Raw genomic sequence first — 21,986 nt, forward strand, 5'->3', positions numbered from 1 at the left:
GGAGCGCGCGGGCGGCGAGGTTTGAAACGCCGACCGTCAGCGAGGGCGGCGTGAGGGGCAGCGGGGCTGGGGCGGCCTGAGGGGCGGTCGGCGGTGGTTGCTGCGCTTCCCTGTGCGTGCGGCCAGGCTCCGCGTGGTGGTGGGGCGGGTGGGGGAGTGTCCTGTGTGGTCGTTGGTGTGTGCGCTGGGTATGTTTTGTATTGTGTGTTAAAGGCGCGTAGAGGTGGTCTGTGTGTGTGTGTGGAGGGGTCCCGCGTGGTGTCCGTGTGTCTAGGGGGTGGGTTTGGGGTCCTGGGTGGTGGTTGGGCGTTTGTGTGTGTGCCCATTTGCGGCAACATCCTGTGAGTAGGGAGGGCTCCACGTGGGAATCTATGTTTGTGGGGATTGATGGATGTGGCAGTGGGTTGTATGTATGGGGAGCAAAGCTTGGGTTGCTATAACATCACCGTGTCCTGTGTCCTTTTCTCCCCAGGAGCTGTGTGAGACACCATGGCACAAGCACTTGCCTCCCCAGGGCTGTTTTCTGACGATGAGGCTGCAGCCTCCCCCGTGCTCGAGTCCACAGCCGCGGGGTTTGGGGCTGATGTGCGCAAGGACCTGCTGTCAGAGTTCTCTGCCATCTCCCCACACCTGGAGCACTCTCAGGTGAGGTTGGAGCTCTTCTGTCACAAACAGGGCGGGTCTTTCACTCGTGGCTGGTGGTGTCTGTACAAAGGTGATGTGATGCAGAAGTAACAGAGACTTTCAGAAGAGGCAGGAACAAAATGCTGTGTTGTAGGGGAGCAGTTCCTGTTAGAATAGTGGGCTGTGAAGAGCACTCTGAGCAAGTGCCTCTTGGAATGATGCTTGGTTTCAGTGTCAGGTCTGACTCATTAGATAAACCACTATGCATGTGGGTTTGGGGTGATGGTGTGCTCGGAAATGCCTGAGAAAGCTTCTGGCATTGCTGGTGATTTTGAAACTAGAGAAGTTCCTAAGCACTAGCAGGCAGAGCCAACATGTGTGTTCCATACTGTGGTTCCTGTTAAGTGCTCCCATGGGGGGTTGTGTGCTGCCTCTCTGGCTGCCATGTTTAACTTGTGCTGATTCTTGCAGGCTGTAGCTGAAGACAATAATGGAAAATTAAAGGTCTACCTGAGAGTTCGACCTCTGAAATCTACGGAAGTGGAAAAAGGGGAAGACCAGGTGAGACACTGAACAAAGCAGGCTCTGAGCATGCTGTGTGCCTGCTGGGAGATGCTGTTGTCCTTTGCTGTCTGTCCTCTGGCCTCTTGTAAGCCGCTGCAACGATGGGTTTTATGTGTTCTTTAGGGCTGTGTCTGCATTGAGAACTCAGAAACCCTTATTCTAAAAGCTCCTAAGAATTCCTTCACCATGCGGAGCACGGAACGGGGAGTGGGACAAGCAGTGCACAGATTCTCCTTCACCCGGGTAGGTAGCTGGGACAAACAATCCATCTGGAAGTGATTTGAGCTTAAATTACCCTTGCAGCTTGAAAAGTCTTATTCATACCCACTGATCCCAAGGCGCTGCCTGAATTCCGCAGTTTCATACAATCCTTTCTACTTCAGGTTTTAGTTGCTGTTTTCTTAGTCTTTATTTTTCTAAGCTGTTTCTGACAACTTTTTTTTTGGCAGCAAATGGCAAACTCTTGTCCATGAGGCTCTAAACAGACTAGGGGCTGCAGTGATCCAAGATGTTACTGGATTAAACAAATGAACAGCCTGTTTTCGTAGGGAACTCAGCTGGAATTCCTGGTGGGTTTTTTACTCATGGCTAGTACAGAGAACAAAGGACTATGTACTATCCCTTGAAAAACCGTCAGCAAAGGATATCAAAGACCTACATGAAGCTATTTTTCATGCATCTTGTTTGCAGATCTTTGGACCAGACGTGGGGCAGAAATTGTTCTTTGATGAGACAATGAAGCAGGTGGTAAAGGATGTGCTGAGTGGGCAGAACTGTCTGGTTTACACCTATGGCATCACCAATTCCGGGAAGACTCACACAATCCAGGGTAAGGAAAGCATCAGGTGTTAAGGGCCTGTTGAGAGAATTGTCTCCTCTCTTGTTTGTGAATCCTCAGCTTTGCTGCTGTTCTGCTCCAGGCACCAACCAGGATGGGGGGATTCTGCCTCGCTCCTTGGCAACCATCTTCAACAGTGTGGGGGACCGGCTGTACCAGGCCATGGACCTGAAGCCTGCCCTGTCCAATGAGGTGACCTGGCTGGACAGCAGGCAGGTGCAGCAGGAGGAGACCAAGAAGCAGATGATGCTGCAGGGGGGTCTCTGGGAGGTAAGCATGGGGCTTCTGGGGGATTCAATAGCAAGAGGTAAGGGATGTTGCCATGCTACCTGTGTGCTCCTGTTCTTGGTTTCCTTCAAGGAGGAGCTGCTAACGCCACTGAAGAGGAGTCGCAGTGCTGAATCTCAGCTCCAGGCCACCACCAGTGGCAGTTTTGATAGTGGAGTTGCTGGTCTCTCTTCATCCAGCCAACTCACCAACCGTTCAGACCTCAGTCAGACAGAAGGTATGCTTGGAAGCATATTTGGTGTTGTGTACTACTCCACACTCCATTGCTGGAGGATGGGGAAAGAAAGGGTGATGGCTATTTGGATGCTGTGTTGTGGGTAAGGGAGCAAAGGTACTGTAGCCTCATAGATTTTCCTTTTGAAAGATATGGATGTCACATCAGAAGAACTCTGTGCATATATTTGGCTAATAGCAGAAGAATTTGTCATTGCATAAACAAGCCTTGTGAAATGAAACATTACTTGACACTCATTCACTTCATTCAAGGAATGTGGTTATTGAGCAGCTGATTGCTGTGAGATGGGGACTGCTGGGAAGCAGGATGCCAAAGTGACAGGCTGCACTGAGCACTTGTGCCCTGACTATCATTCCCAGGAACTATCAGTGGCTTAGGTATCCAGAAGCATGGAGTGATAACAAGGACTAGAACTTCACTTACGCTGGGAAGGAGTTCATGCTTTAAATATCCTGTAATTCTGGAGTCAAAACTGAGTATATAAAAATCCTTATACAGAACAGATAATACTGTTAAAGGAAACTTCAGGCTGTCTCACTGAGGACAGGCATTAGAGTAGATAAAAATGGGAGGAGGTAAATAGAAGGACTTGTCTCTGGGGTAGATTTCCCTGCTGAAGAAAGTAGCTCTAGAGCTAAACCATTCCAGTTAGACCCATGAAAAGCTGCAGTCATGATTTGTTTTCCTTTTTTTTCTCTTTTTCCCCAGAACTGGGCCCTTGCTGGGCTGACTTGGATCGCATTTCACTCACTAGCAAAGGAGATGTGCAGTTCTCCATCTGGGTCTCCTTCTTTGAGATTTACAATGAGTTAATCTATGACCTGTTAGAACCAGCTCTACCTGGGCAGAACCGCAAGCGGCAAACCCTGCGGCTCTGCGAGGACCAGACTGGCAACCCCTATGTGAAAGGTAGGTTTACCTGGAAGAGAGGTTTAATGGCCTGCCAGGAAGGTTTTAGGGCTGAGTGGGTGGATGGCTTGCTAGTGATGTGCTGGAGAGCCTCACAGAGATCTCTGACATCTGCATTAAGAGATTGTCAATTTTGTTAATGTCAAGGATACGCAGTGGTGAAATTGGGCTTGAGATCAGTTTTCTGCCAGTCTCCTAACTGCCGTGCCCAATGCATGCTTGCTTTCCAGATCTGAACTGGATCAATGTCCGCGATGCTGATGAGGCCTGGAAGCTCCTGAAACTGGGTCGGAAAAACCAGAGTTTTGCTAGCACCCACATGAACCAGAACTCCAGTCGTAGGTCTGAAGGGGGAGGGGTCGTTTAGGCAGAAATACAATTCTGAGGGGCTTTTAAAGGTTGCATTTCTTTTTTTTTTTTTTTTAAATCGACATGTTTCTTTACAGTCACAGTGTATTCTCCATTCGCATTCTGCACTTGCAAAGAGGCGGCAGTGAAGTTGTTCCAAAAATCAGCGAGTAAGTTTCACATTCTCTAGAATTTGGGTGTGGTCTCACACCCTGTCTCTTCTATTGAGGGCCTGGGGTATGGGAAATACCTTGATGAAGGTGGTGTTGAAAGTACTTGGAAGGAGTAAATGCTCCCAATGCTAAGTCTTGGAGCTGACAGGAGTTTGGGGAGTGTGCCCTTATGGGGAAACTGGAAATATGACTGCCGGGTATCTGAGCTGTAAACCTGGATATGGCAGGACAAACCCAGCAGGTCATGTGAATATCACCTGTGTTTCCCTCAGGTTATCCCTGTGTGACCTGGCAGGGTCTGAGCGCTGCAAGGACCAGAAAAGTGGGGACCGAATGAAAGAAGCCAACAACATCAACACCTCCCTGCACACCCTGGGCCGCTGCATCGCCGCCCTCCGCCAGAACCAGCAGGCCAAGTGAGCATGCACACCTCCAGAGGGAGGCTGTGGGGGTTTTTTTGCTTTCCCAGCTCACTTGTGTCTCTCCCACAGGATGAAGCAGGCAGTAGTTCCGTTCCGGGACAGCAAACTGACCCGCGTGTTCCAGGGCTTCTTCACGGGGCGCGGGCGCTCCTGCATGATCGTCAACATCAACCAGTGTGCATCCACCTATGATGAGACTCTGCACGTAGCCAAGTTCTCAGCCATTGCCAGCCAGGTGAGTAGCACACACCAGGATCGTGGCATGGTCAGGGTGCCTCAGGTTTCTCCTGCTTCTGTGGGAATGGGTGCCTTTTCACCACAAGGAGAAGGGGGCACACTTGCAAGTCTTCCCTATGCTTCTCCAGTGGTTATTACCTCCAGAGTATTTCCAGATGCTGCTAAACTAAAAGGGCTGAAGGTTGCAGAGAGGGGCTGTGTTTAAAGACTGCACAACTTCCAGGCTATGCAGACTGGTGATTGATGGTCTTTTCCCCTTCAGCTTGTTCAGGCACCTCCCACAAAGCTGGGACTTCCAACCTTACAATCCATCATCAAAGAGCACAAGAGGCGAGCCAGCCAGGGTCCAGAGGCAGAGCCAGAGGAAGATGTGGAATCAGAAGAAGACACTGAGGATGAGGAAGATGTTTCCATGTATGAGAAGAAGGTGGGTTGTGATTTGTTTTACAGCCTTTATGGATGGAAGGTCAAGGACATGACTGTTAGCTTTGGCCTGGGAGCTGGGATTGGAGCTCAGCACTGTGCCAAGAGAGATGACAGAGAACCTCAGAAGGATACAGAACTCAGGAAATTTGGAATCCATGACAAAAACACTCCACAGTGGGTCTAAATCTGACACACATGCTTAATTTGGAAACATTTGGTCATCTGTTGAATAGTGATAGTAAGAGTGCAGGTGCAGACCTACAATTCCTTCTCTTCAAGGGAAATCTAGAGATCAGAAAACATGCAGAACAGGAGGCTAAACTGAGAAAAAAGAATCAAATTTCCTAGATACTCAAAGCAGGCAGCAGAGATAACTGAAAGATCAAGATGAAGTCACATCCCTACAGAGACTCAAGCTGCCATGTGTCAAAGGTAGCAAACCCTGGCAACTTCTCTTTCCAAGTGATGAAAATCTCAAACCTAGATCACTGCAGTCATAGGATCACTTAGTTTATTCCAGATCTTAACTCTGTTGTGCAGTGTGGGCAGTGGAGCTGTGTTCCTCTTGCAGGACTTGCTGCATGCAGTTGAAGCTGCACGAGAGCTGCTGTTGCAGGAGCGGCAGAAGAGGCTGCAGCTCGAGGTGCACCTGCGTGAGGAGATCTGCAACGAGATGCTGGAGCGCATGCAAGAGAGAGAGCAGTGGTGGAGGTACAGCCTGTGCTCATCTCCTTCCCTCTGCTCAGGGTGAGCTGCAGCACCAAGAGCTGCCAGATCCTGACATGGAATTGGTTGTTCTCTTTGTAGCCAACATGTGGATACTCAGAGAGAGCAGCTGGAGGAAGCATGTGAGGAAAAAATGGCCATCCTGAAGGAGTTAGTGACTGACCACTACCAGGAGAAGATGCAGGTTTGTTCACAGCAATGAAATGACATCAGTGGTAGGGGACTCTTGGTACTCGAGCCCAGGAAGATTTTTATGTGAACTGAAAGATTTTGCTTTCTGAAGTATTTTTGGTCATATTATTTCATCACTTGATCCACAATTTTTGCTTCTTGTCTCCTACTTGATGTAGCCCACTAGGCTTCCTGATTTTGAACACTCCATCTGGAAGCTAATGTACAACCATCCTGACTCCTCTATTTGTTCAACATGATTCTCTCCCCACCTCACTCTTTTCACTAGTGACTTGATTTAGTCTCTTCAGATCCACACAATTGTGTGAATTTCTCTTCTTGCTCTTAGTTGTGATGATGGGTATGGGCCTGTCCATATTTTCATGCCCATGGCATTTGAGTGACCTCTGAGACTTGTTGTAGATGGCTCTGAAGATGTCAACTGTCAAAACAATCCTTTTTCTTTAAAGCCTGTAAAAAAGTGGTTTACGTCCCAGGAAATGGGTTTACTGCACTCATTTAAATGACCTTAAAGGCTGAGTTTAATGTGCAAAGTGTGGGATTGAGAAATTCTCCAGGAATTTCTTTCTGAAACAGAAAGTTTCAGACGCTGTGCTAAGAAAATCTTATTGAATATCTGAATGAACTTCCTTTCTCAGGAGCGTGATGAAGAGATTTTGGAGCTCAAAGCTGCTTTGGAGCAGACCAAACAAAATCTGGAGAGGATGGAAACCAAGCGAAAGGGCTCAGAGCAAGGAGCACGTCGATCCAGGCGAGCTCCCAGCTCGTCTGCTCTGCAGCAGGAGCTGGCAGACACCAAAGCCAGGCTGGAGCAGTGTCAAAAGGAGCTAAATACTGCGACTGCAGGTATGGCAGTGATGCTGCACCAGTTCTGAACTGTGCTGGGAGATCGCTGTGCAGGGTTAGAGAGACCTTCTTCAACATTACATTGTATTCGGACACCCTGAAAACACTTTGAGTTGTAGGTGACAGGAATAATGTGCTGGATGGAGAGTTTCACTTAATTTTCAATAGAAAATGTACCTTAGGGCAGGATAATCTTTCCATTCAAATTCTTAAGTCCCTTTGTCTAAATGAATGGAAGAAGCCTGGAATGTTTGTGCCTTTCTGCACAAACTCAAAAGCTCTTCTTAGCTTGCCTGTGGCAGCTTGTCTCAAGGGAAGTCCTGAACTTCAGGAATTCTGAAAGCTGATCAATGTCCTGCTGCTCACTACTTTTTGTCTGTCCCTAGAGCTGCGAAAGTACCAGAAATTAGTGGAGCCACCTCCCTCTGCCAAACCCATTACTATGGATGTAGACAGGAAGCTGGAGGATGGACAAAAGGTAACTCCAACTCTGTGTTACAGAAAAGAATGTTTGCAGGGCAAAGTGGTTGCCATCTTAAGCAGTGTTTGGGGCTGCTGTTTCCAGGTTTTTAACAAATGGTTGAAGTTGAAAAGGGGTTTGTTGAACTTACTGGAGAAAGTTACTGAAGGTTGTAGCATTTGTAATAACTCAGATGGGATCTTCCCTCAGTGCTGCACGTCTGAATTGCCTTGGAGTGGCTTTGTTGGCAGAGCAGTGCCAAAACCAGCTGTTGCCTTAAATCTCTCTTCTAGAATGTCAGATTGCTACGTTCAGAGTTACAAAAAATCGGGGCGTCTCTCCAGTCTGCAGAGCGGGCATGCTGCCACAGCACAGGGGCAGGGAAGCTGCGAGAAGCCCTGGGCACCTGTGATGACATCCTGGCTAGACAGGTGATGTGTCTGCTTTGTTGTGGATTGCATGGGGGAGAGAGGTTTAGTCTGTGTGCTTTTCCGTAATTAGAGTAACCAAAGTTCTCGCTGCTGCAAATAAAAATGACTTCTTTGCTAGTACATGCTATTGTGTGAAGGGAGTTCTATTGCTGACTTTTTTCAATGGCTGAGTCAGTTGTGTATTTACCTCTCCAAAGAAGACCTAAATTACTCCTGTTCAGTTAACTGGCAGCCTGCACTTAAAGTAGGAGAATTCAGAGCTCTCATTTCCTCAGCCACTTGATCACAGTCGCTATGGCAGCATAGTTACAGCAGGATGGAGTCAGCTTTGTCCCACCCTTACTGTTCCTATTTGTTACTGAACTGCTACACTGTTGACAATAGAAGCTTTTATGCATGGTCTTATTTAGCACAACAGTTAGTGAATTTTGGCAAAAGGCAGTTTATCTTCCTCAGTTCACAGTAACTAGGGAGTTAAGACAACTTGTCAGAGTACCTGATGGGAGCCCACAAGAAAGCTGGAGAGGGACTTTTTATAAGAGCAGAGAATGACAATGGGGAATAGCTTCAAACTGAGGTTTAGACTAGATATTCGGAAACAATTCTTTACTGTGAGGATGCTGAAGCACTGAAAACACAGTGCCCAGAGAAGTTGTGGCTGTTCCATCCCTAGAAATGTTTAAGGCCAGGTTGGACAGGGTTTGGAGCAAGCTGATCTTGTAAAAACTGTCCTGGTCCACAACAGGGAACAAGAGGATCTTTTAAGGTCTGTTCCAATTAGGGATGGGCTTTTCTTTCTATGATTTTATACAAACATATATTGCCTTGCCTTCCTCAGGACCAAACCCTGGCAGAGCTGCAGAACAACATGATGCTGGTGAAGCTGGACCTGCGCAAGAAGGCAGCCTGCATTGCTGAGCAGTACCACACTGTGCAGAAACTGCAGGCCCCGCCAACATCCACCCTGAAGAAACGTTTCTGTGCCAACAGGGAAAACCTCCAGCCTAATCAGCCTCCTGGCAAAAAGCCCTTCCTGCACAACATCCTGACACGTTCAGCCACCCGTTCTGTGGCTGCTAGAGGGTGGCAACTTCGTTCAGTTGCTCTGTGACTTTTCTGAAGCAGGTCCCCTGCCCTGCTATTACTGGAGCAGGTGGCAAATCCAATATAATAGCATCTGGTTTTCATTGTGCACTTGTTTATGGTTATTGTAGTTGCTTGAGAGCTTATGTAAACATCTCTGGGTATGTATGTTTAAACTTTCAATCAATACCAAAGTGGACAAAGTGACCTTATGTAATTTAAACACTAAACTGAAGAGAGTCTTCCACCGTAAAATAATGCAGATGATCAAACTTGTTTGACAAAAGGACAAGATAAAGGCGAGTTCTTGTCTGTGTTGGCACACAATTCAAAAATAAGTTCACAAGTTTCTCCTTGAAAGATACTTTGCCTTCCTTGAATTACAATCCTTTATTAAAGTATACACGTTCTAGGCCAGGGTTGTTCTCGCGGATCTTGGCTTGCAATTCTGGCTCCAAGCGCGATACCGACATAGAACTGAGCAAAAGAAACAGTAAAGGGGTTACATCAAACAAGCACCAGAATGTAAAATAAGATGGACAATGCATCTGGTTAAACTTCCTGCATCCTCAAAAGAACTTTAAGATCCTTTTTTAAGCATCTTAAAAAGGAAGCAGGCTCGCAGGCCAGGGCAAATGAATCCCTGCTCCAAGGGCAGTGGGATAGTCTATGGAGTCAGGAAATGGCTGTTGTTACTACCATGAGGTTAAGGATCCACTTTGTTGCTCATGTTGTTGCTGGCAATAGAAACTTACCTTTCTAAATGTGTTTTTATTCAACATAATGTATTTGCCTATTTAACTTACTACCAGATTAGTTGCATAAAAGGTTTGTTTTTATGAGAGCTGGTTCACAGTAAAGTGAATTAAGCTGCCAGGTCATTTGAACAGCTGCAATTTCCTGAACGCAGTTCAAGGTCTAATCTTTTGCTGAACTGGAGAGCCCTGGTTGAAATCAAGAACTGTACCATGTGTGCTGGGTTGGTTTGTCAAGTCATCTCCAGGTAGCCTAGTGACACTTGTTTACCACAGTTCTCTGTCCTAGGAGACAGAGGGTGTCAGACAGCTTTGTTGTACTCAAACAACACTGAGAATTGGGTATTGTTTTCTGGAAGTCAAAAGCTGCCTTAGTTGTTCAGTATTTTAATGGACTCAGCTCAAGCTTGGACTGTTTAAGCTACATCTGGCAGCTTGCTGAGTTTAGACAACCACTATTAAAATGAGAGGGACAGCTGAATTTAAGGCCCTGTCCATACTTCATACCAGATTGAGCTAAGTTTTTTGTTAAGTAACTCATTCAGATTTCATAATGATTTCAGCTAAAATGAATATTGTTTCTAAGACAGCTTTCAGTACTGAGCTATTTCTGTATGATGAAAAAGTCTGGAGAAATATTAATCAAGTTACAAGTAAGCACATATAGTTCAATGCTGTTCTCTATAACTTAGAGTTTCCAGCTGAAAATGGCACTGACTGTATTTAGTGCATCCATAACCTTACTGGACATGAATATATTGTATAGAACTCATCTTGTGCTGCTGGGGTTTGTAAACTACTATTATATATTACTGCTGAATAACATAGTTATTACTTTTCTGTATATTCTCTTGTTTATCACCTTTGTTATATGGGAATTAAAACTGTGCTTGAGCAGGCAATGACCTCTTGTTTGTGTCTGTGTGCAGTACTATGAATGGATCTGGAGTTACATTAAAGTGAGAATCATTAACAGCAGTACCCACCTTTTCTGAGGAAACAGTGCACAACACAGGGGAGTTGCAAACACCAGACTAGAGGAGACAAAACCAGGTTTACAATATTTAGGGTGCTAAAGGAGAATACAAAAATCTTATGCATGATTTAGGTAAAAAACTTTTTTTTGTACACAGTGAGGTAAAGTTCCACAAAGTGCTATGTAACTTATTTCTCACTGCATTGTGAAATGATGTGAGGTGAAATTTCACTTTACGAAATCATTTACCTACACATAGCACTAAATGTATCAAGTGCATGCTCCCAAATGTGTCTAAAATTACCATTTGATGACCTGACAGTGTTTCACATGGGTGAAACGGCAGGACAACAGAAAATGCTAGAACACTGCTAATTAAGCCCTTTTAACCAAATGTTTCAAGAATTCATCAACCTCCAGGATGTGATTCCACTGACTCTTTAGAGGTAGCAGCCAAAGCATCTTTTCTAATCAAACTGCCACATTCCTTTTTTTGCCACTCCCTTTCTCCCTCCCTCTGCTTTTCTTGGCAGCTTCTTCCCTGCTAATGGCTTTTTTAACGTGGTATTTTATCAGTTACAGAGATGGAAATAACTGCTGTGCCCTCATTAACTCTCTCCGCCTTTTTTCCTTAAAAAAAAAAAATATTGCTACTTTCTCAAAACCCCAACAACTATCTCTTAAGATAGCAGACCCAACCCAAAGAAACCACTTACCAGATTCCAACTAATCCAACTTGAATGGGAGCACTCATCCAAGGAAATCTCTGTTGAAAATAAAACCGCACAGAGTGATTATGGAATCTTTCCTTCCTGCTTCCCCCTTTCCTGGAATTCTTGTTTTGCAAGAGCCAGATTGCACCTAAAAGACTCCTGGATGTGAAGGCAAAACCCTGAGCAGTGTGGCTTCATGCTGGGCTCCAGTTTGAGAGCCAAATCCCTTTGGAAAGCAGTAAGGAAATTCCCAGTGCATCAATGCACCCTGTGATCCTGAGCAAGCGTCCCTTAGCAATTCCAATAAGTGCTTGGCTCTTTGACTTAGGACCTGATCCTGGGACTTTTCTTTGATTCCCACAAGCCCTCAGCAGCAACAGAGCTGAAATTCGGAGTGGTGCTGCCACACCTCTCAAGGGCACAGGGAATTTGCCCAGGCATTCCAAGGATGAGCTTGGTCTGGTTACAGTTCCTTCCCTTCAAATGGTTTTAACCTGCAACTGGAGCCACCAGCCATAAATAAGGGAGATGTCAAGTCACAATGTAAATCTGCCTCTCTTGGCTCTTTCTCCTGTCATATGATTTCCAGTGATGTGCAGGAACTTGTCCTTGTAACAACACTCCAGTTCTGCAAGAGTTCCCCTTTTATTGAAGGAAAAAAGGGTTGAAGGATTGGCAAAACAAAGCTGAGAAAGCAACACATATCCCATGGATGCATTTTTAACATATTCCTCATTATTCTGTAACTTTTGCAGAACTTAAATATATGCCAAGGATTTTTTTTTTGCAGGCTTTAAAATTATATAGGAATCCATTCCCCCTCATTGGTAGAATTTTAGTTGAAATTCATTACTCATGAAGTAAACCTAGACCTGGTCACTGGACACTGCTGCCTCTTGCTACACTAAGGGCAGGACATGCACAGCTGCCATGAGAACACATAGGGGATTTAAAAACAAATGGCTCACAAGGCAAAAATCACTTGATAACAGTGGATGATGTTTTCAATGAAGGTGATGTTTGTTTCTGCAGGAGCAATTTCTCAAGATACAGAAGTTAGAGGGGGAAATGGTGAACAAAAGCTGGGCACTATTTGAGAGTAGAAATGGACAAAGGAAATGTAGAAAGCTCAGGAGGAAAAGCTCAGGAGTGAGGGAGGGAAAATCAGCTTGTGTGGCATGAAATTTCTCCAGAGCCTGAGGGAGAAGAAACAATGTGGAAGATTGCTTCTCTTCTCTTTAATCTTTCTTTCCTGGAGTCAATCTGTAATCCAGAAATGAGTGCAGGAAGAACTGTGCAATTCAGCAATATCCTGCAACAATAGATAACAAATGGGAACAGACAACGACAGCACGAAGGGTAAAGAGTGAAGGCAGCAGAGCTTTGCTGTTCTGGCATTCCCTAAACACCTTAATTTGACCCTCAGCTGAGATAAATTCCCTCCAAATGCTTTACATTTCATACCCTGGGGGAGTCCATGCCAAGAGGTGGTGAACACAAGCCAAACTCAGCACTGTCTCTGAGGAGAAGGGAGGGACAGGGATGCTGTGCATTGCAGTGGGAGTGTGAGACCCAAGGTACCTAACAGAAAAGCCCCAAATACAATTTCATAACTGAAAAGGCTGTTGGAAGGTGTCCTGAGAGGAATAAATGGGCAGAGTTAATTACTGATCTGAGAGAGAGTTGTCCAATACAGACTCTACAAAGAACATTGAGTTTATGTGCTGGAACATTTTTTGCCAACTTCATCTGAATTACAGCCTTTATTTTTCAAGAATGTTACCAGGCTGCACTAACCCAGAAAGACGGAGAGGAAAAAGTAACTCGGGGAGGTCAAAATTAAAAACTGGGAGTTGCCCAGGGAACAACGTAAAATAATAAAACAAAACTCAAATGCAGGCTGCACACCCCCACAAAGAGAGAAAATGGAGAAACTACAATGCAGAGCAGAAGAATTCATTGTGTTAGAGAACTATCATTTCACTCCGGAAGAAGGCAGTTTCCAATGAATTAGGATTTAATTTCCAGATGTCTTTATGACATTTTAGTGGTTAGTGCAAACAGAGAAAATGGAGAAATGATAATTAAGCAAACAAAAGCCATAAGGAGAATCAGCTTTTCTCTGCATCCTTTCTTTGCTGGATCTAAAAATTTGTCAGCTTTCCCAGGCCAGCTATGCCTGTTTTCAAAAAAATAAATAAATGAAATGACAGTGAAATTAGGAATGCATGGAGGACTTCAGGGCATAAGCCATTCAAGAACAATGCTTGGAGAAAAAGGCTCTCTGTTTTGGTTTTGTAACGGTTTGGAATACAGATTTTGGTGGCAGATTAAAAGACCTCAAGGAGCTTGTTTCAAGGATAAATGAGGAAACTTCTAGAATCAACTTGGATGTTAATACAATATGCAGAACTGTACAGAAACTCTAGCTAAAGCTGTAAGAGTAGAAATACAAATGAAAACTTTAGTGTTGATTGGAATTTTCGTAAGTTTCTATGGAAAAAACCAATTTTTTTGGAAAGTTACCTGTAAGTAACATCTATAAACCCTCCGGGCAAGGTTGTTTATGGATCCTCCTGCTGTAGCAGGTCAAATAACTTGGTTCTGCACGGAGCTGGTCAGGAGTATGGCAGCAGGGATAATGCAAATAGACACTATGCAGCCTAATCAATTACTGCTATGCTGCATAATTACATAAAAAGGCCCCAAGGCTGCTCCTGAAACCTACGGCAAAACATATCTACAGATGAAAATACTTTCTCAAGGCAACTTCTTTTTGGAAAAGTAAATATGTGCTTGTGTTCTAAGAACATTCTTGAGGCATTTTCTAGCAATAATTTTTGGGAATGTTGTTAATTCACACTCATGCCTTAGTGCAAAACACTGTGGGAATGCGGGGGATGAGCAGTGCTACATGACCTACATCTTATTCCAAATATCAGAGGATGACAGGCTCCTCTGAGACCAACACTCCAGGAACATTTTCCTCTCTCTGTTTTACTGCAGGCCAGCTATTTTCTTTTATCATTTCACAACCATTTGCTTATCTTTTGGCCTTGTGTGTTGCTTAATGGGCTTTGGCAAGCAGTCAGGAATTATTTCCAAGAGTGGTAGTGAAGCAAAGGCTGAGGGTAGTGAGTTAGTAAAGCAGTGTGGGGATGGTGTTGGAGTGCTGGGATGGGATGGTGCTTCTGAAACTCCACGAGGACATGCAGAAGCTGCTTGTTAAAAATGCAGCTCATTCCTTAATGGGTTTAATACTAATCTCTAGCAGGTGTTACCACTGACTACCTGCAGAGCAGTGTTTCACCTGGATTCAGGCTCTGAGGGAGAGGACAGGTGAGCATAAACGGTCAGGATGGTACCAGAGACCACTGAGTAGTCACTGCAGAAATCGCTCATTTTTGCTGATCTGAAAAATTCACAACACCCTTTAGGTTGATTACAGCACACAAAACCAGCAGGTATTTGTCTCCAGACCCTGAGGATTGCTGAAAATTCTTCATAAATGTATTTCCACCTGAGTTGATAGCATTTGTGACATTTCCTCACATGTCAAATACATATAAAATAATTTTTCTCTATTTTTTTTTAAACAAGGGTTAATTTTCCAGGCAATACATTCTCAAGAACATCACAGTATCACAAGTTGTGGTGTGTTTGGATGCCCTGCAGGCTCACTTCTTCCAGGAGATAAAAGCAGCACACACTGATTTTTACCCTAAAACTCAAATGACACATTTCCTGTTTTTACACTCTGAGCAAGAATGTTTTCTGTTAACAAGTAGGAGGGAACCAAAGCACTTTAGGGAAAAAAAAAAAAAGTTTTAAAATTGCAAGATAATCATAGAATGGTTTGGGTTGGAAGGGACTTTAAAGATCATCCAGTTCCACCCTCTTTGCTACCCCAAGGCTGTTCCAAGCCCTGTCCAACCTGGCCTTGAACACTTCCAGGGATGGGGCAGCCACAACTACCCCTGGCAATCTGTTCCTGACTTTATTTTATAAATACAGAAACACTTTCAAATGGAGTGTCTAACTGGATAATCTCACCCTGCACAAGAGATATGAAGGGCAGAAATAGTAAGAGATAAAATTTAAATACTTTAGAAACCTTTATCTTAGACAAACAAAACCATTCTAAACAAAATCTTCCCCTGCTTGTCCTCCCTGTCCCCACAAAAACTTTTCCAAGGGAGAGACTGGAGACTCAGACCATGTGTTTTTTCCCTTATTTTTCTGTGTCAGGAAGGAGACAGATTTTCTTAGACTTCTTGGGAGGTTCTCAAAGGCACAGGCTTTGCCTGGAGCTACCAAGTAATTAAATCAGTGATATCAGCAGTGAGGATGAAACTCCCTTTACTGGTAAAGAACTAAAGAGTTCCAGAGTTCTTCACCTGAATATTATTTCCCTTGTGTTAGACAACCCTGTAACTAATTCCATTACTGCTCTTTACCCTCTCATGCACACATATTGCATAATGTTGTTGTAGGTTATGGATTTACCAACACCAAGGGTTTGACTTCACACTACATTAGCATAAAAATAATATAGGAAATAAGCAATCTTTGATGAAGAATGTCCATTCTATGGCTACCCTGCACTTTACATACAGCAAATGTTAAAGGATCGTTTTTAAAAGACATTTTTACCATCATTTTTGTTTCCAAACTCAGATTGCTACTACAGCAGCTAAGCAAAACCTCTTTATTGCTATCTTGAAAAAAACAGCATTATTAAAATGTTCATTTTTTTCCTAGTAAACTCTGTTCCAAGACTCACTACATGGAAGGTTTACTTCACAGGAGGAACTGTGCACTTTAAGAACAATTATAACAGTAACAAAAATGTTCCTATTTTCTCAATGTTACCTTACACTGTGATAAAAAGAACCAAGTTATCTCTAAGAAAGGGAGAAAGGAAGTGACAGCTGTAAAGCAAGTTCTGCAGGGATGTCCTCCCACAGTGTTTGGGAGGCAAATATGAAGATTCGGAAAGTATTTGAAACTCATTAAAATATTAACTTAGGATATGAAAAACATATAGATAGATTATCTAAGACTAACCTTCAAAAAGGCTTTCTTTTCCAATGTATTCATTATGAAAGGAGGAATTGCTGAAAATAAGATAAAAAAGGCATTAACCTTGGAGAAAAAGGCACTTTGTTTTCATTTTGTTTGGCTGAGCTGATACCATAACACAATTTTCACAGCCTTTTGTCATTCACTCAGTTTTCATTTCACATTGCCAACTGCATTGGTATTTACAGAGGTAAATTCTCCCAATAAGCAAAACTTGCAATTTCACATGGAACTAAACCTGAGCTCAGGAATTTGGCACTGGCAGAGCACCCAAACCAATTCCAGGCAAGTGGAATTTGCTCCCATTCCTTTGCTATCTGTATCGTTGCAGCACAAACATCCCAGGAGCTTTCCTGCTGCACTTCAGAGCAACACAGTGGGGATGTTTCCACAATTCCCCAGAGAGGTTCTTACCAGAAAGACAAACACTGCCTGGGGGACTGTAAGAACTGTAAGGTAATTTGGCCCCTGAGGAAAATCACTTGACTAGAACCGAAGCTCTCTCTCACTGCAGGAACTGATAATCAGGATTTATCCTTACCCATGCCAGGAGAAGCCATCAGAATCCTGGATATCACCACCTGGGTGATTGCCTGCTGAGCTGCTTTGGATGAATCACCCAGTCTGTTTCCATTCTCATCCGTGACAGGAATTCCAAACTTGAGTTCCCTGTTGAATAAGGGGGGAAAAAATAAAGCAGTGATGGATGTGAATTTATTTATTCACTGTTTTTTTTTGTCATCTTTGTCCCTTACAATTGTCAATTATAACAATTACGTGTTTTATTTTCTAAGTTGGTCTGTTTATAACACTCTTTGGCACAAAAAAAGTCCAAAAGGCAGAGAAAGACTAACGAAAAATATGCTGAGAAATTACCAACTGAATATCTGTAACAGCAAACTGCTGCTTCAGTCTGGTCACAGCACTCTAAGGGGGGAGAAAAAAAGATGTGCTTCTTCTGTGTCCCACAGAAGGGAGAGGTCAATTCACAAAGCAATTCAGAAAGTGCAATTTCTTTGACTGCTCTGGAAGTGGAGTCTGTCCTACCTGACAGACAGCTCATAGAATACGGGAATATTATTTTCAATGTGATAAAACAGAAGGCTCTGTGAAAATCCCCCCCGGCACTGAGTTGTCATTTCAACCTCAAAAAATATACTTGAAAGAATAAAAGGAAGCACAAACCAAATGATGTTTCTGTAACTGCATTATTCTCTATTAGATCTTTTGCTCAAGAGCAGGGTTAGGTGGTAAACTCACACTGGGAGAAGCAGAGAGAGCAGCAGGTAGTGTGAGGGCTGCCTTTATTCTTCTCTTCAGATTTTATAACAGATAAAATACTACTAGAGATCAACTTGCACTGTAAATACAAACTCCAAATATTCCCTTTTCTGCCCATAACACTGTGCTTTAATAGGATGCTTTTAATTTGCTTTCCCCTGCTACTCTTATTCCCAGTCAAATCACAACACAAAAAAAGTTTGTTTCTGACAAACTGTGTATTTTTGTCACCTCGATGATTAAACAGAACTGCAGAGCCTGACTTCTATGACTAAGTTCTGCAGGTGGGATTTGAAGCACCATTTTTGAAATGACTGTGTTTTTCCAAAGTGTAGCTGGTATTCAAAGGTCCATGTGATCAAAGTTTTGAAGGAACCAGTAATTGGTTTGAGATCCAAGACTGAAGAACTCTTTGGATATTTATCTGAAGAGAAGAGCATGTTCTATTTTATACCTGTTACAAACAACCAGTCAAAACCTGATGCATGAGGTTTTTGCAAGGTTCTGAAACAAGCTAAAGATATAAAATGTGCTTTATTTAGTAACCTGCTGATTTACAAACTCAACAACATCTTTTCTTCTAGCATGAGTGATCTTTGTTCTTCTTCCTACCTTTGTCTCATTAGTGGAATATTGATGCAGTTGGCAGAAGCAACAGCAGCAAAAGGAACAAACCTCCCTATAAGAGGTGAGACGCGCTGTGAAACACACAGAGAGGGGAAAAGAAGGAAAATAAAAATGTACATAATCATTGTCTTTACTGAAATGCTTCATGTGCTAATGATAGATGAGACTTATTTCCTTTATATTAAAAGTCAGTGCAAACTCACTGGTGGGGCAGAGAACAAGAGTCAAACAAGAAGTAAATCATAAATGCTTCTCTCCAGAGTGAGCAGTGGCAGGACAGTGGCAAAACCATTTTGAATTTAGTAGCATCACAGGAAAGTGGAGTCACAACTCAAATTAAATTTTAAGCACTATTAGATGCCTTGAGATGTGAAAAAGAAACTGGAAAAAAGGCACCTTATTAGACAGAGTTTGCATGAACCAAACATAGGCTGTTTGACAGATTTGTATAAACACATCTCCATGGGGAAAAAATAAGGTTGGGATCTAAAGAAAGGAGTAGCCATTAGAACCCCAGAGTGGGAGCTGTGCACAACACAGACTCACCAGAGGAGAAATGAGCTCTGAGCTTCTCACAGAACACCACAGTTTAGCAAGAATGGAAAAACACCCAGCAATACCTTTGCTAGTGAATTAAGTCCTAAGGCTGTTGCGACAGCACCTGTGGTGGCAGAAACATAGGCTGTTCCCAGCTGGCTGAAACAGAAATGAAAATGTTTAAACATGCACAGCTACATTCATGTCACTTTGAAAAATAATTACATTTCACACATGCAGTTATGCCCCCCACCAAAGTTAAGAAGACTTCTTTGTGCTACTGCAATAAGGTGGAGATGGAAGATCTAAATGGGACACTAAATTAAACACTTTTATTTCACTAGCAGTAAAAATCATATTCAAGCCACGTTGTAATACTGAATCAGGTTTTGCTGGTTGTGCATTGCTGCCTGTTCAGCATTTTCTCATGTGTCTGAACGAACACCTTGAAGGATTAGCTCTTATTTGATTTCCTAATTGCTTTACCTAGTAAAATCAGTTTGGATTTCCAAGGCCATGTCTGTAATAGTAATTAAAACCAACCATACCAAACCCATAAACACAGACCAGCTATGCTGCAAACACTCAAATCCAACCCAACCTGCCCCAAACCACACTTTACATACTTCCCAGCTAGGAGGTGTCTGCATGTGCTTGAATCCATACTTTGCTCCCAGACATCTTTAAGCAAGTCAGCCCCAAAACCAGAAAGTCAAGCACTGCAATTCCAGTTTTCTATTCATAGAATCCCAGAATGGTTTGGGTTGGGAGGGACCTTAAAATACTTCCCATTCCATCCCCTGCCATGGGCAGGGACACCTTCCACTATCCCAGGGTGCTCCAAGCCCTGTCCAGCCTGGCCTTGGACACTTCCAGGGATCCAGGGGCAGCCACAGCTTCTCTGGGCACCCTGTGCCAGGACCTCACTGCCCTCACAGGAGATATTTTTCCTGTTTATCCAACCTAAGTTTCCCCTCTTCCAGTATAAGATTTCTTGTTTTCTGCATCTATTTAGCCTCTTTTTTAGCCATCAAGTAGACAGAAGCACAGACCAGTTGAAGGAATCTCTTTTTGTAAATGAGCCCTCAGTGTGGTGTGTGCTGACACTGAGAAGGTGGCACAGAGACACAACTGAAGGCTCCCACAAAATATCAGCTTAGAAATATCCTGGTATGACACCAAACTGATGAGGAACTTGCAAATGGTTGACTGAGACCTGCAACATTAAGTCCTGCCCTGTTAAGTGCTCATGATCAAAGTGCTCAGGCTTGTCTTTAACAGCAGAAAGGGAGTTCTCACCTCTGCTATTCTCAGACTTCTCATCTGTGCATATCTAATTAATAATTAAGATAGGTGGAAAAACCGATCCCTGTCTCTCCTCAAACTTTAATTCCCAATCATGTTCAAGTACATCACAGAGCGACTTTTAAACTCATCAGAATTCTATGGTTCAGGGCCTGACCTGACAGTGATTGGGGCATCCCCACTCCTGTTGGTGTAATTTACTACAGCATTGAAGGACTGGTTGACCCACTGCCAGAAAAGCACTGCTGGTGTTGTTCTGGAAAAGAGAAACAATTACAATTATTTTTATTACTAAACCCACAGTTGAATCAACAGAACAGAAAAATGATGGCAAATCAAGAACAGCCAGTGCAAACAGTAGCCATGCAAAGGTTCTTGCTTATTTAAATGAAACAATACAGTCAGTGAGATACTGACCTGAAAATAAAGAGTTCTTCTAGAAGAAGAACTGAAAAATCACCTAGTTTTGAATCTGGATAATAAAGCAAAGAATATGTACAGAGCTTCTCTAGGTGTTATAGATCATAACAGAACAAGCAGTTATCAGGAGGCAGTGCTGAGGGTTTGATTCCTATTCTTGATTTTCATTTCCCTAACATGCAGGGAGATGTTTTATGTGCTATATTGCCACCACTCACCTGTAAAAGGTCATCATACAGCCTGTGATAGTCATGTTCATGGGGACCTGGGCAGACATTCGGCCAATCACGAACATCTTCTCCCCAGTGTCTGGGTGAAAGGCTGAATCATAGATGTATTTTGCTCTCCACAACTCATCTTCTGTCAAGCCAGGTGCCACAATACCTTGTCTTGGGACAGTTGAAAAACAAGACAACAGCAAAAGGCACAAATGTTATAAAATGCTGCAAACTCCCATGAGCAATGTGGCAACTGCGGATTTGGTGATGTTCACCCTAAGTTAATTGAGACTCACAGATTCTTCAGCTCTTAAATGGACTGGCGAAATAAAAAGAATTCAAACTCCCAGCAGTGGTTATGTTGGCTAAATCTATTTACTCAAACCTGTTCTATATTTTAGAGCTAAAATGTAGAGCCAAAATCTCTGGAGTCCTTAGTGTGAAATTTTGAAAATTCATCCTGTGAGCATTTAAGAATTCCCTTGCTCCAAACAGTGCTACACATAAGAGGAAGTTTTAAGCTTTGTTGTCATATTAACTATTTTCATAATTAGGCACTTCTGTGTTTCAGAGCCTTAAACAGAGGCGTAACTTCCCCATCCATTAGCAAATTGGATAAAAAAAGAAAAGGGTTTCAAGTAGGCTCTGAAGTAGGAATGAGAAGTGCTGCAATGAACAGTGTTTCAAGTACTTCCTTTTAAATATATCACCATGTACTTATCATTGACATGGACTCTTGGGCCAGCAGTACAAGTAGTCAATGTCATACCTGTAATCATGCACAATTTTTCTTGCATTTTCCAGTTTGGCATCGGATAACAAAATATTCCTGGGGTCTGTTACAGTGAAGAAGTGATTGGCTCGTCCAACGAAAGTGCTTTGATCCCATCGGGGCTCCTTGATATTAATATTTAATGGTATATCTGCTGACATCTTCAAAAGCTCTGCCAAGAAAATATCAACATTTGCAATTCAAAATTCCACTCATTTCCTACTGTATCTATAATCTGCAAGATGAAAAGTGGCCACTTTTAGAGTAAAAAACCCAGAGAACAAACACCCAACCATTTGCAGAACTGAGGTTTAAAGGGGCAAGTCTACAGAAATGCTTCTGTATCCAATGCCCCAAAACATTTATATGTTATTTATTACATTTGTACAAATACCTCAGGATGAGGCAGATGCAAAGGAAGTATAGGAATTTATTAATAAGGAGACATACTAAACAACAATATACTAACCAGAAAGTGCTTAACTTCAGTGATGACTT

At 43.2% G+C, this 21,986-nt stretch overlaps 2 protein-coding genes across 8 annotated transcripts in view; one reads left to right on the plus strand and one right to left on the minus strand.

Moving 5' to 3' along the window:
• On the plus strand, positions 1–10,459 carry KIF20A (kinesin family member 20A). Of its 2 annotated transcripts, none has more exons than XM_085073972.1 (19): positions 1–19; positions 473–645; positions 1,096–1,185; positions 1,312–1,431; positions 1,879–2,017; positions 2,109–2,296; positions 2,387–2,531; positions 3,258–3,458; positions 3,689–3,800; positions 3,905–3,976; positions 4,252–4,395; positions 4,471–4,636; positions 4,901–5,065; positions 5,636–5,775; positions 5,872–5,974; positions 6,621–6,828; positions 7,215–7,306; positions 7,582–7,719; positions 8,558–10,459. In XM_085073972.1, exons 2-19 carry the CDS (start codon positions 490–492, stop codon positions 8,828–8,830), a joined length of 2,652 nt encoding a protein of 883 aa, XP_084930098.1. In that variant the 5' UTR covers positions 1–19; positions 473–489; the 3' UTR covers positions 8,831–10,459. The 2 variants fall into 2 exon arrangements, with proteins under 2 accessions (XP_084930098.1, XP_084930097.1); XM_085073971.1 differs by lacking the exon at positions 1–19 and adding an exon at positions 26–112.
• The window catches only part of SFXN1 (sideroflexin 1), a 20,241-nt gene continuing 7,419 nt past the window's right edge, over positions 9,165–21,986 (minus strand). For 5 of the 6 annotated variants that reach the window (XM_085073973.1, XM_085073976.1, XM_085073975.1 and 2 more), the window contains 10 exons: positions 21,486–21,660; positions 20,717–20,887; positions 20,236–20,334; positions 18,857–18,932; positions 18,222–18,307; positions 16,870–16,997; positions 16,314–16,363; positions 11,250–11,299; positions 10,544–10,591; positions 9,165–9,279 (listed from right to left, as the gene is read on the minus strand). In XM_085073973.1, coding sequence (XP_084930099.1) covers positions 9,183–9,279; positions 10,544–10,591; positions 11,250–11,299; positions 16,314–16,363; positions 16,870–16,997; positions 18,222–18,307; positions 18,857–18,932; positions 20,236–20,334; positions 20,717–20,887; positions 21,486–21,649 — 969 coding nt within the window. In that variant the 5' untranslated portion in view covers positions 21,650–21,660 and the 3' untranslated portion in view covers positions 9,165–9,182. Of the gene's footprint in view, positions 9,280–10,543; positions 10,592–11,249; positions 11,300–11,324; positions 14,659–16,313; positions 16,364–16,869; positions 16,998–18,221; positions 18,308–18,856; positions 18,933–20,235; positions 20,335–20,716; positions 20,888–21,485; positions 21,661–21,986 lie in introns of those variants that run through there. The other variant, XM_085073978.1, reaches the window with a different exon arrangement.

This window comes from Lichenostomus cassidix, chromosome 13 (genome assembly GCF_008360975.1).
Source record: "Lichenostomus cassidix isolate B80296 chromosome 13, HeHo_3.0, whole genome shotgun sequence".
Lineage (NCBI taxonomy): Eukaryota > Metazoa > Chordata > Aves > Passeriformes > Meliphagidae > Lichenostomus > Lichenostomus cassidix.

Coding starts and splice junctions, on each gene's coding strand:
- KIF20A (XM_085073972.1), top strand. CDS start 490: ATGGCACAAGCACTTGCCTCCCCAGGGCTGTTTTCTGACGATGAGGCT. Junction 1,432..1,878: donor ACAGATTCTCCTTCACCCGG/GTAGGTAGCTGG, acceptor TCTTGTTTGCAG/ATCTTTGGACCAGACGTGGG. Junction 3,977..4,251: donor GTTGTTCCAAAAATCAGCGA/GTAAGTTTCACA, acceptor TGTTTCCCTCAG/GTTATCCCTGTGTGACCTGG.